Source organism: Marmota marmota, unplaced genomic scaffold, assembly GCF_001458135.2.
Source record: "Marmota marmota marmota unplaced genomic scaffold, marMar, whole genome shotgun sequence".
NCBI lineage: Eukaryota > Metazoa > Chordata > Mammalia > Rodentia > Sciuridae > Marmota > Marmota marmota.
In genome coordinates, this window is record NW_026000026.1 from 69,240,564 (window position 1) to 69,254,859 (window position 14,296).

Sequence of the window (14,296 nt, forward strand, 5' to 3'; positions counted from 1 at the left end):
TCCTTCCTTCCTTCCTTCCTTCCTTCCTTCCTTCCTTGTTATATATATACAGATGTTGAAGGAGTTTAGGCTTTTACACTGCCCTGTTCTTGTTGTCAGAAATGTGAGAGCAGCTTCTCATTGGTCTGTGCTCCCCCAAGATTGCTATATCATAAACAGGGCTTCCTTCCTATGTATTCTCTCACTATTAAAGTTGCTTATTTTTAAAATTGCTTCCCAATAAAGGAAAGGAAATTTTAGCAAGAACAGAATTTTCCTTACACTTATACTCATACTCACTACCAAGATTCATTTATTCCCATATTTCCTGAGAAAATATCAAATAAGACTTTTTTAAATAACAGTAATATTGGAGTGAAAAACATTTCTGTGTATGACCAAATTCCAGAAATCATAGTAAAAAGTATCTACAAATAGGACTTCATGAAAATCAAAATTTAGAAATTATAAATAAAGTTTGAAGACAAGTGATATACTGATAAATATATATGCAGTCCAGTAACTGACAAAGTACTATCATTCTTAATATAGAAGAGGCCCTATAAATAATGAAGAAAAAGTCATAGAAAAGGACCCACGTGGTTTTTAAACTTGGAAAAAAAAAGCCTCATTCACATTAAAAGACATCAAATTAAAACCAGAATGATACACTGTTTTTTAAAAAAATTAGATATGCAAAAATTAAAATGTTGGATTACACACATTGGTGAAAAATGGTAGGAGTTTAAATTGGTATACATCTAACAAGAACAGTAAGTTCTTAGTTCTGTATGCTAGGAATTTATCTTGTATGAAATGAGGTATATATGAAGTCACTCAATGTAACAATATTTGTAATAAAAGATTTTGGAAAGGCCATAAGTGCCCACCAACGAAGAAGTGGTTATAGTATATCTTTTCACGTATGCATGAATATTGTGGGATATATTGGGTATTACACGGCTAGCAAAAAATATATAATACTTCTTTATGTTCTCTTGGAAACAATCTCCAAAACAAGATTTTTAAGTGAAAAATATTTATAGAACAACATGTATTATAATATGCTGCTATTTAAAATGTACATATCATGCATACATACCTTTGTATCATTATAGTATATCTGTGGAAATATGCACAAGAAAATGATAGTAGTCATTGCTTTGGGAAAGAACCACATAAAAAGAGATAGACCATGTACTTTTTGTACCTACTGAGTTTTATCCCAGTAACATTTTTATTGGGCATTTATGTTTATAATGATCCAAGTATGCAGTATCTCAATGTAGATTACTATTGAAGACACCATTGATTGGGTTATTCAGGAATTGCATAAATTCATCTTCAAATTTCAAACCAAGAAGTTTCTCTACCTCCAAATAATTTCTTCTATTACACAGAGACAATATATTTCTTATTATTTTGGCTGCTAAGAAGCTGAAACTACATTGTGTCCAAGGTAGTAGCTTCCTGTATTCTAGCAAATTTGTTTTCTAGCAAAATTGCTACTTTTCTAAACTTATTTAGTGTACTTTTTATTCTTGTATTAATTTTGAATTTTGTTATCTGTACTTTTTACAATAACAGCTGGTAAAGATTACTCTTTGCAGTCTGTATTAGCATTATATAAACTTACCTTTCTTTAAAAAATAGATCATTACTCCTTGCTGATCTTGACAAAGAAGAAAAAGAAAAAGACTGGTATTATGCTCAACTTCAGAATCTCACTAAAAGAATAGATAGCCTTCCTTTAACTGAAAATGTAAGTAACATGGCAGTACGACTTATTTTAGACTTCAATAACTTGATCTTTAGAAGTACCTAGGTAATCTATTACAAATTCAGGATAACTGAAATTATAATAACTTGTAGAATGTAATATGTTTTATCAACTTTAAACCTGAATATATTGGAAGTAATAAATTTTTATTTATAAAGATAATTAAATTTAATCATATTCCAACAAGTATTTATTTCAAGCCCTGAGTTGAGAAAATCTTTAACTCCTGAAGGACTCAGGATTCCACAAGGCAACTGTTTTTTTAATTCTGTATATTGAATTTCCAAACATACTCTCTAGAAATGTTTGCTAACACCTGCCAATTTTTTTGGTACCATATTGTAGAAAACTATTATTAATTTTTTATTTCTATATGACATTTGAAGATTATTTGAATCCTATTCAGGTATAAATGACAATAGCTATAGGCATAGATCTTAATATTTTTGCAAGTTCTACAGTTTATTTTGCAAATATAGCTATGTTTAAAAAAATCCTGTTAGCCGCCTGTTCATCCTGCCTCTTTGTTAACTGTTTTATTCATGGAATGGCACATATTTTAAGAAATCTTCTGAAGTACATTACTAATCTCAAAAGACTATCTTTTAACTGTTATCCATAAATACTTCATATAATTTTTAAAAGAAAAAATAGACTAATTAAAATATAACTGGCTTTCATAGCTTAGCTTTTTCATGTTACAATAGCATTTTTAAGAACATGATAGGCAAAAAAGTAAAAGTAGAAATAAGAAAAAACTTTTTTAGGATGTATAGTTATTAGCAAGACTTCCTGAGTGGAGGTTGAGGGGCAGGAGCTAAAACTAGAGGCTTAAATGTTCTTAGAAAAGTCATTCAGGGATTCCTCTTTCTGACAAATGCCCTTAAAATCTTCCTGGGAATCAAGTACACAAGTAGCAAAAGACAGATAAGGATTAGGAATTAGAAGGGTTTCCATGGGATTTTTTTTAATGGACAAAAAAAAACATAGTTTTGCTATTATCTTTGGTAATAAGAATACAAAACCCAGTGTATTTGAGACATGCAGTCAGATTCAGGAAAGGACTTAGATATATATGAAACTCAAGAGCAACTGGTTACTATCTGAAATAAAGATCACCTGTCTAATTATTCCCTATTTATTAAATAATCATCTTTAATAGAATATCCAAGACATTATTATGGACCACTGACAACATAACACATTTAAACTTGCTTGTGTTTTATAACTTTTTTTTTTAATTACCCAAGTTTTTCTTTCATATTGGGGTACGAAATTAATGAAAATTTTCATGTGAAAATACTTACGTACTTTTCAAAGTATTAGACATTACTTAAAACAACTTCAAACACATTGCAACATATTGTGTCATGTTCTGTATATATTTATTTGCATGGGGTGGTTGAAAAGTGAAAGACAAATGAATGAAATGGGAATAAGAAATAACATGCAGGCTATTTCATCTATATTGTAGCCATAATTTGTGTCTGCCTATAGAACTACATTCTGCATGTAAATGTGTTGTATATGTTGCAAGGGAAGAGGATGAGAACTTCTCTTAAAATGCAATTTGGAGTTCTTAGGCAGGAATGCTATTCTGAATCAGACATATGGCATGTGCAGTTTTCTATAAGCACATAGAACATGAAAAATCCATAGCATTTCTTCATTTCCTTTGGTGGCCCATTATAACTATTACCTGTTATTTTATCTAATCATATTCTACTTTTTTCTTTGCATCTCTTTATATGCCTGGCAATTATCATAGTGTCTGGAATTTTAATTAGAGGGTTAGTAGATTTTTGAATGAGTTAATACCCACTCTGATAATTTTTCAACTTTGCGTCACTTTTAGATACTTACCAAAGTTTGTGTTGACTTTGTCTCATTTATTTATGACCATCTATGTTATATTACATGTAGGGTTTTTCTTACCTCATTTTCTTCATTTTACAAAAGGAAAAGTTCTGTTTTGTCTATGTGTATAGTGGTAATCCTTACCTTAAATTGAGATCCAAACTTAAGAGCAATGAACCTGTTTCTTGATTTTTTTTTCATATTAATATGCTAGTTTACAGTAATTAAAAGTAGTGCCTTTTCAGAGGAGAGAATCATAGGGGAACTAAAGTTAGGCTCACCCAACTGAACCAGTTACATATTTTAAATGAAACAATACAAATTAATTGTATTGTACTCAAAACCATTTGTGAATTCAAGGCAGTGCTTTAACTACATATCACCTCAGGGACCCAGATTGAGTTTAGTACCTATCATCAAGTTTTAGGACTCCTTGGAATAAAAAATAATTTTCCATGTACAAGGATTTACATTTATTTTATTGGTACTTATATGCTTTTGATTTATAAGTTGAAAATGCTAGATATTGATATTTTTATATTATTTGTGGTTTTAGTTTTCCTTACAAACAGATATGACCAGAAGGCAATTGGAATATGAAGCAAGGCAAATCAGAGTTGCAATGGAAGAACAACTGGGTACTTGCCAGGATATGGAAAAACGAGCACAGGTAACTTATTTTTAAACTACTACAATTCTGTTAATATTGATTAAATTTTGTTTTTAGAGATATTTATGGGGCCAGGCATATATAGTTCATTGATAGTTCCCTTACCTAGCATATGGAAAGCCTTGGATCTGATCCCCAGCATCATATAAAAAAAGAGGGGGAAGAGAAATAAATTTATAAGTCTTATCTTTTTTTTGGCACTATTTTAAGATAACAATTTATCATGGCTGCTGGTTATTTAGATACTATTCACATAATTCTGTCTACCATATTTCATTTTCCCCAGTATCATTCTGTCCTGCTTTATAAGGAAGAGAAAAAGGTTCTGATTATCTAGTATCTGATAGCTACCTTCAGCTCTCATTTGAGATTTTTTTCTTATTATTATCTAAGTACGACATCCAGAATGTGTCATTGCTCTTCCAAGTTTTGCACTTAAAAATAAAGAAAATACTCATTCAAGGATAGTAAGAAGGAAACATAAAGAAAACATTATAGGAGATGAGATGAGTTGGATAGAGAACATTCCCATATTTCTACCCTTAACTGATGTCAAGAAAGCATATTAAGCATTTTCACATACTATTCAGTATAGCTTTCTGTATTCATACAAACACAACTGACTAATATTTTTAAACTCTATAGAGAAGTTTTCTTGACTGCCTTTTCTGTTCCATAATAAGCTTGGGAATATTTTTATTAGGATATTTTGTTTTTCCCAAAACATAGGGTTTATCTGGTAACTTCCTAAACATAAAGTGTATTCTATTTTTGTTAGATGTAATTATAAACTAATATAGACTTCAGATTATCCTTTACACTAGTACTATCATGCATTTTGTAGTCCATGCCTGTTAGTTTCACAACTAGTTGGGGGTGTAAATTGTGTGTGTGCACGCGCGCATGCTGACACATGCATATATATGTGTTATAATGTTAGTTTTTTTCTTACCCCCTTTTTTGCTTCTTTCATTCAGATAGATTGACTTAAGTATCAAAAGTAAAACTTTAAACTTTTTAGTTAAAAATATACTTAATTATGTTTCTGAAACTGAGTAGGAATGAATTTCTTTTCTTTTTAACTTTTTTGTTTTAGTTATAGACGGACATAATATCTTTTTTAATTAAATTATTTATTCTAATATGTAATACATGATGGCAGAATACAATTCATTTCATATTATACATATAGAGCACAATTTTTCAAGTCACTAATTGTACACAAAGTATTTTCACAACATTGTGTCTTCATAGATGTACTTAATGTCTAACTCATTCCACCTTCATTTCTACCCCCTTACCCCCTCCCTTCCCCTCCCTCCCCTTTGCTCTATCTAAAATTCCTCCATTCTTCCCATGCTCCCCCCCCCACCATCACCATTATGAGTCATCATCCTCATATCAAAGAAAACATTTGGCCTTTGGTATGGGGGATTAGCTTACTTCACTTAGCATTATATTCTCCAGCTCCATCCATTTACCTGCAAACACCATGATTTTATTTTCTTTTATTACTGAGAAATATTCCATTGTGTATATGTACCAATTTCTTTATCCACTCATCTACTGAAGGGCATCTAGGTAGGTTGGTTCCACAGTTTACCTGTTGTGAATTGTGCTGCTATAAACATTGATGTGGCTGTGTCCCTGTAGTATGCTGATTTTAAGTCCTTTGAGTATAACCCGAGGAGTGGGATAACTGGGTCAAATGGTGGTTCCATTCCAAATTTTCCAAGGAATCTCCATACTGCTTTCCATCTTGGTTGCACCAATTTGCAGTCCCACCAGCAATGTATGAGTGTGCCTTTCCCCCGACATCCTTGCTAACACTTATTGTTGTTTGTTTTCTTAATAGCTGCCATTCTGACTGGAATGAGATGAAATCTTAGTGTAGTTTTGATTTGCATTTCTCTAATTCCTAGAAGTGTTGAACATTTTTTCATATGTTAGTTGATTGATTTTATATCTTCTTCTGAAAAGTGTCTTTAGTTCCTTGACCCATTTATTGATTGGGTTATTTGTGGAGTTTTTTGGTGTTAAGATTTTTTAGTTTTTTATATACCCTAGAGATTAATGCTTTATCTGACATGCAGGTAGTAAAAATTTGTTCCCAATTAGTAGGCTCTCTATTCACCTCACTGATTGTTTCTTTTGCTGAGAAGAAACTTTTTAGTTTGAATCCATCCCTTTTATTGATTCTTGGTTTTAATTCTTGCACTATAGGAATCTTATTCAGGAAGTTGGGGCCTACTCCGATGTGATGGAGATTTGGGCCTACTTTTTCTTCCATTAGGCACAGAGTCTCTGGTTTAATTCCTAGATCCTTGATCCACTTTGAGTTGAATTTTGTGCATGGTGTGAGAGAGAGGTTTAATTTCATTTTGTTACATGTGGATTTCCAGTTTTCCCAGCACCATTTGATGAAGAGGCTGTCTTTTCTCCAATATACGGTTTTGGTGCCTTTGTCTAATGTAAGATAACTGTAGTTATATGGGTTAGTCTTTGTGTCCTCTATTCTGTACTATTGGTCTCCAGGTCTATCTTGGTGCCAATTTATCTTTAATTTTTTTTTTTTTTAATGTGGTGCCTCACACATGCTAGGCAAATGTTTCTTAAATAAGACATGAAACTCATTATAAAAATAAAAGACTGATAAAGTTTACTCTATTAAAATTAAGACACAACATAAACAAATAAATAAAGGTATTGTGTCCATCTACAACTAAAAAAATATTAAAAAGAAAATGCAATGATGTCATTTGTACAAAAAAATGGGTGAATTGGATATCATGTTAAGTGAAATAAGACAGACTCAGAAAGTCAAGTATTGCATGTTTTCTCTCAGGTGGAATCCAGGGGAAAAACAAAACATAATATGAAAGTAGAAAGATTATAGAGGGCTGGGGATGTTGCTCAGTGATAGAGTGCTTGCCTAGCACGTGCAAATAATAATAATTATTATTTTTTTTGTCCTTTCTAGTCCTTGAGGCTTTTTATTTTTTCCATTTGTTGTGCAAGGTCCAGAGTTCAAATTTTAGCACCACACAAAAAAAGAAAAGAAAAGAAAGATTTTGGAGAAGAGGGAAGTGGGTGGGGGAGGGGGGAAAGGGTGACTGAGGGTGAGGGAGTAGGTTATGATTTAAGTATGTTATGTGCATGTACAATTATGCCACAATAACATTCATTGTTCTATATAATTAAAATGTACTAGTAAATACGGTATCAGAGAGGAATTTAGATATAATTTCCTGTTTTCATCCTCTATTAAAATTTTTGATCTAGGACTTTATTGATGGAGAAGAGCTGATTACTTATAGAAAGAAACAATCAAATTTAGAATAGTTTGGTAGTTTCTAAAAACAGAAGATATTCACTATCTGGTTTTAGAAGTATTCACTCATCTGTACAGTACCTTTAGAATGCTTACCAAAAGTATAGGCATTTCTTCTTCAGTCTGTTTTCATGGTATGCATTAGTCATGATAAAATTTGTTAATTAGAGGATGTTATTTATCATAAGTTTACTACTTGCAGAATCATGACAGAGAATCAGCACAGTTATATTAAAAAGGAAGGAAGGAAAATAGATGGATGTTTGGAGCAGGAGATTGGGTAACTAGCATAGCTACTTGGAGTTTTTCTGTTCTTTGTATATCATAACATTGGATAATTGCTGCAATAAGCATTTTTAAATTTATCTATTAGAGATATATGCTCAGAAATGTTTCATTGATGGGGCAAGTAACCAAAAAGTATGGAAACTATTTAGCTTCTAATATTGTTTTTCCTTATTGAAACAATTACTTTTAGCCAGGCATGGTGGTGCATGTCTATAATCCCAGCTCCCCAGGAGGCTGAGTCAGGAGGATTTCAAATTCAAGGCCCAACCTAATAACTTAGCATGACCTGTCTCAAAATAAAGGGACTGGGGATGTTGCTCATTGTTTGCCTGGTATGTGTGAGGCCCTGGGTTCCATCTCCAGAATCCTACCAAAAAAGAAAAAGGTTACTTTTATAACACAGATTTTAATACTTCAGTATTAAGATGTTAGCTTTCATATTATTGCAGAAAATGAATGGAACAAAATTATCAGTATTTATTTTTAAAACCTATGTATTGTCTCTATTGTAATGTAGATTTTAAAAAATAACTTGAATTTGCAAGGTCATTATATTTAAGTAATTTGGTTTTTCTCACTTCTACTAGTACTCATAAAAATTAAAAGAAGCTGAGTACAGTGGTACACATCAGTAAATCCAACTACTCAGGAGGCCAAGATAGGAAGATTACAAGTTTGAGGGCAACCTAGTACCTTAGCACCTTTTCAGAATAAAAAAATGAAAAGAGATGAAGCTCAGTAGTAGAGTACCACTGGGTTAAATCCCCAGTACCCCAGATACATAAATGAATGAATGGATGAATAAAGCAAAACCAAGGGGGAGAGGGTATAGCTCAGTGGTAGAACACTTTCCTGTCACGATTGAGGCCTAGGTTTGATCCCCAGCACTGAAGAAAATAATAATAATAATAAAATAAAATAAAATAAACTTTTCCCCACATTATTTCAGTTCCATGTAGTTCAATATGTAGTTACTGCTTTGTGGTCACTGGGTAGTCTCATCACGGTAGGTAGCAAAGCTATGCCATCTTTGTGGTCCTTTTATTATTTATTTTTTTAACAACACCTTTGTTTTATTTATTTATTTTTATGTGATGCTGAGGATTGAACCCAGGGCCTTGCACACACTAGGCGAGCACTCTACTACTGAGCAACAACCCCAACCCTGTGTGGTCCTTTTATTGGAAATAAAAATAATGTTTAGCTGTGGTAGGTATTTTGGAAGTCTGAAAAATACTACTGACATGGAACAGGGGTAACTTTAGGAGTGTTAGTTCTATTGTTTTACCCTAATGTTTATGAAAATAAATCAGATATTATTTTCCTTTATAGATATACTATGCTTTATATACATCCATTACATAATATTAATGCCTAGATTAATATAAATTATTAAATCCAGGTGTAATTTTCTTTCTTGAAATTTTTTGAAAATAACTTTTTGGGGGGAGAATGGTGTTTGAAATTAAATAAGAAGAGCCTTGAATAAGCTTAGCATGTTTTCTACCTCTAAGCTCCACTCCCATTCAACACCAAGTTGCACAATACATAAACCATGCAATTTGATATGTGATTTGTATTTATACAGTTTTACTAAACAAATCTGTAGATCTGTTGCATAAATTTCAGTGTATTAAAAAAACTGAATTAACCAAATTTGTCATTAATGTGAATATATATACATTTCTAACTGCTTGCATAAAAATGGTTTGACATAATCCTGATCTGTTCATTGATAGCCACAGTAATACTGTTTGCACTAATGTTTTTTAATAAAATCATGTTTAATTTGGTCTCATTTTAGCGAAGAATAGCTAGAATTCAGCAAATAGAAAAGGACATACTGCGTATACGACAGCTTTTACAGTCCCAAGCAACAGAAGCAGAGGTTAGTAAATTGTCTTTTTTGTTTGCATATTAAAAAATAGGTAGGTTTTCTAAGAAAATATGTGTAATTAATGTGGTATCATTGAAATATGGATATTCTTCTAAAGAATTGACATTTTTTTTCATGAAATTGAATTATCAAAAACCTTTGTTTTTTTGATTTCTTTATAACTTTTAGGCATTTAAGATTTATAGAAACATCAATATAGATATTTTACATCAGCTGTCAATTTACATATAATCAGATAATTAACTTAGCTATTATCATCCTGTAAGTAAACTTTTTCCTTATTTGTAATCCATAGTATAAACTGATTTTATACATTTACCTGTGTTTACTCCACAAACCCCATTAAACTGATGGTCAAAGGATAAAATGAAAGACACAAAGACCAGGGGAGGTGATGATCATAAACTTTGGGGAGCTGGAAAACAAATAAACAAATTGTAACCATGTTGTGGAGAAGTGACCCCCTAAGTAAGTGTTAAGAAAAGCCATGAAGCAACCCAGTGTATACTGTGAAGTCTAATAGGTTCTAAAACTGGCTACACTAGTTATCCCTTGGATGTAAGGGTTTTAAAAAGGGCTAAAAGCAGGAGGATTGGTTGAAAATCTTTTAGGAAGTGATTGTAGTCTCCAGTACTTTACAGCTCTACAGAGCTGAGTGACTGCTCTTTTCCAGTTCTAACAAAAGATGAGTGATCCCCCGCCCCAAAGAATGACAGTCTTTGGGTGAGTAACTGAAATTGGGGATACCATATTTAAAAATTTGAGTTAAGTGAAAATTTACTTACTTAATGCTGGAATTCCCACTTATATCCAGGTTTGTCATCTCTAGACAAGATTCTGGAAAGAACTTCTTTAAAAAACATCACTAACTCAAGAAAAGAGAGCTGAAGTTACCTAATGTTGGAAAATTCACTAAACAAAATAGTTCAGCTTAACAGCATTATAAGGTCACTGTACTTTATAGACTCTATCCTGTAGGCATAGAGCTTCATTTAACTTTTTTATAACTCACTCACTCTTAAACATGGGTGGACACTAATGACCACAAGACATTTTAAGAAAGTTTCTAATAACAAAGATTACGAAAATAGATAATTTCAGGCTGGGATTGTGGCTCAGCAGTAGAGCGCTTGCCTGGCACTGGCGGGACCCGGGTTCAATCCTCAGCACCACATAAAAATAAAGGCATTGTGTTGTGTCCATCTATAATAAATATTTTTTAAAAAAAGAAAAAGAAAATAGATAATTTCTTCTTATAGGAAGAAGAAAACTTAAAAAACAAAACTAACATTAAAGGCTGGGGTTGTGGCTCAGTGGTAGTGTGCTTGCCTAGCATGTGTGAGGCACTGGATTTGATTCTCAGCACTGCATATAAATAAATAAAGTAAAGGTCCATTGACAACTAAAAGAAAAAGAAAATTTTTTAAAAAAACTAACATTAGTATTAAAAAAAATAAAGCAAGAAAAGGACGTTTAGCAAGAACAAAACATTTAGAGAATAAAAAAGAAGTTTGTGGGAGTTAAAATTTTGATAGCAAAGATGGGCACAGTGGCACATCTCTGTAATCCCAGCAAATCAGAAGACTAAGTCAGGAGAATCACAAGTTTAAGGCCAGACTCAGTAATTCAATGAGAACCTCAGCAACTTAGTGAGACCCTGTCTCAAAATACAAAATAAAAAGGGCTCAGTAAGGATTGAGTTAAGTGAAAATTTACTTACTTAATGCTGGAAGGGGTGAAAAACAATCTTTGAAACAATTTTTGTTGAGGTATTTACAAAGCAAAAAATACACACTCATTGCTAACGCACCCCTGGTGTGTGTGTGTGTATATATGATAGCAGATACAAAAAAATTAATAGCAAGTTTAAAAGATAACTTTGTCTCTGGACACAGTGGTGTATGCCTGTAATCCCAGTGACTCAGGAGGCTGAGGCAGGAGAACAACAAGTTTGAGACTAGCCTTAGCTGCTTAACAAGCCCTAAGCAAATTAGCCAGACCCTGTCTAAAACACAAACAACAACAACAAAAAAAAAATTTAGAAAGTAGAACAAAAAGACAATGAGGTAGAAAACAGAAAAAATAAAAGCAGAATCATTCTAAGAGGATTCAATATCTAAATAAGAGGAGTTCCACAGAGAGCTGGAGAAAACTAGAAAGATCTGAGAAAATAAATTAAAATTTCCCAAAATCAAGGGCCATAGTTTTTCAAATGAAACAGTCTCCAAAATCTGACAACCAAAGATGAAAATAATCTTACACTAATACACATTGTGATGAAATTTCAGATAATGGGATAAAAAAATTTTCAGATAATGGGAAAGCTTTTTCCTAAAACTTAGATGAATGGAAAACAGATTTCTCATAAAAGAATGAGAATATAAATGCCTTTGATTTATAGTCAGCTAACACTGGGAAAGAGTTTTTTAAAACTTTTGAAAGAACATTATTTTCAGCAATTTTGATACCAGTTCTTTTAATATCACTATGTCCTACAATTGAATTTGATGCAAATTTACCTAGGAATAGAATTAGTAAAAATGGCAGAGATATCTTATTAGAATAATAGAATAGAAATGTTCTAAAATAGGATTATGGTGATGCTTAATAAATTTTACTGATAATCATTTAGTTGTATTATGTGAGTGTGTATTTTTTGCTTTGTAAATACCTCAACAAAAATTGTTTCAAAGATTGTTTTTCACCCCTTTAATTTAGGGCAGAAAACCTTAGGAAAGTTTTACAACTATGAAAATGAGGAGTTAAGATTATTCTTTCATGAGAATCAGCAACAGCCTCTTTTGTCTCCTCTGTCAGTGGTGATTTTGGACACTGATTCAAAAATGTAGTGGGGGCCTAAAGCCCAGGGTCAAAGGAAAATAATTAAGGAAAGAGAAGGAAGAAAGAAAATGAAAGCTCAAAGTTTTAAATATTATATTGGGCTGTGAAGTGAGACTGCCTGGATGGTAATTCCAGCTCTGACTCTACCATTTACTAAGTATCTAACTGAAAGCGGGTTATTTATGTTCTCTATGCCTCAGTTTCTTTATTTGTAAAATGGAGATAATAATAGTACTACATAGAGTTGGTATGAAGATTAATAATAGTACTACATAGAGTTGGTATGGTATGCAATAGTTGACTAATGCATAGTGTACATTAGTTTTTTTTTTTTTAAGATTATTGTTGTATTCATCATCACAACGTAATCACTTTTTGTTGTTGTTTTTTCCTACCTCTCTGGCCTTTATAGCTCATTAGTCATAGGCATTCTTTAAGGCTTATTCCTTTTTTCTCTGTATCTTCCCTAAGGCAATCTTATTTATGTGCTTAGAGCTTCAGTTATCATCATATTTACCTGTTACTATACTTGTTGAATTTCTGTTGCTGCTTTCTTTTTGTAAAGTACCATCATCTCTCACCTACTTAAATTAATTCATTAGCCTCCTAACTACTTTGTTTCCTACCTACTTACACCACTTAAAATTTGGTTTAAAAAATCAATTTAAGTGTCCATTAATATATTAATGGGTAGCCTCAGTATAACTTAGAAAAATTAAGAGTCCCTTCTTACCATACTCAAATTCAACAAAAATCAGTGTTTTTATTATTTTTAGTTTTTGCCATCTTTTGTTGTTGTTGTTGTTATTCTACTTTGTTTCTTGTTTTTGGTGTTTCAACCACACTGATTCTTTAATGCACTAGAACAAGCCACATTTCCTCCTTCTCCCAATCCTTTGTGTATGATCATATTTGATTAGAATGCTTATTCTCTACTCCTTCACCTGTTCCGATTAACTATTTATTCTTCACTTCTCCATTCAAACAGCACTCCCTGAAACAACTCTTCCCCAAACCCTCAACCCATGTCACATTCCTTTGTCATACCACCTTGTCAAAACAAAGTTTTAACTTCATTGTTTTCATTATTTGAGTGCGTCTGAATAGTCTATAAGCTTCAAGAGAGTAATGTCTAATTTTGTTAGCACTGTATTCTGGAACACATAGTATAAGTAACTGACCATAGAAGATAGTCAGTAATTATATTTTCTTTAAATATATGACACCTTTACTCATTAGGGTCACATTTTTGTGGTCTTAGTGGTTCAACTTTGATTCATTTTGTCTAGAGGTTAACTTTGTGTATTTCTACTCTTGTAATTTTGATGAAATTTACAGAGTGATTTTTCAGATAGTACTGTTTTTCTCCTGTCTGTTGCTTACATATAACTAATACTAGTTCATCAATGGAAATGTTACTTATAAATTAGTTTCTAAGTCACATTTTTAAATGATCTAGGAAAACTTAAGGTTAAAAACTCCTGTGGAAGCCATTTTATAATATCCACTATTATGTCAGATTTTTAAAGAATAATTTTTATTTTAGAGTATCATTTTCCCAGAGCAAGCACTAGGCACTTCTCTAGAAGATGATGGGAAATTGTTTTTTTTTCTTTGACTCTGCAGTGGTGTTTTTATAAAGTGACTGCTTTA

General features: G+C 32.1%; 1 protein-coding gene across 13 annotated transcripts in view; it reads left to right on the top strand.

Annotated features, from left to right (window-relative positions):
- The window catches only part of Apc (APC regulator of WNT signaling pathway), a 120,630-nt gene that overhangs the window by 68,860 nt on the left and 37,474 nt on the right, over positions 1 to 14,296 (top strand). For all 13 annotated transcript variants that reach the window (XM_048811587.1, XM_048811592.1, XM_048811584.1 and 10 more), the window contains 3 exons: positions 1,633 to 1,741; positions 4,173 to 4,286; positions 9,710 to 9,793. In XM_048811587.1, the coding sequence (XP_048667544.1) occupies positions 1,633 to 1,741; positions 4,173 to 4,286; positions 9,710 to 9,793 (307 nt within the window). The remainder of the gene's footprint in view (positions 1 to 1,632; positions 1,742 to 4,172; positions 4,287 to 9,709; positions 9,794 to 14,296) is intronic.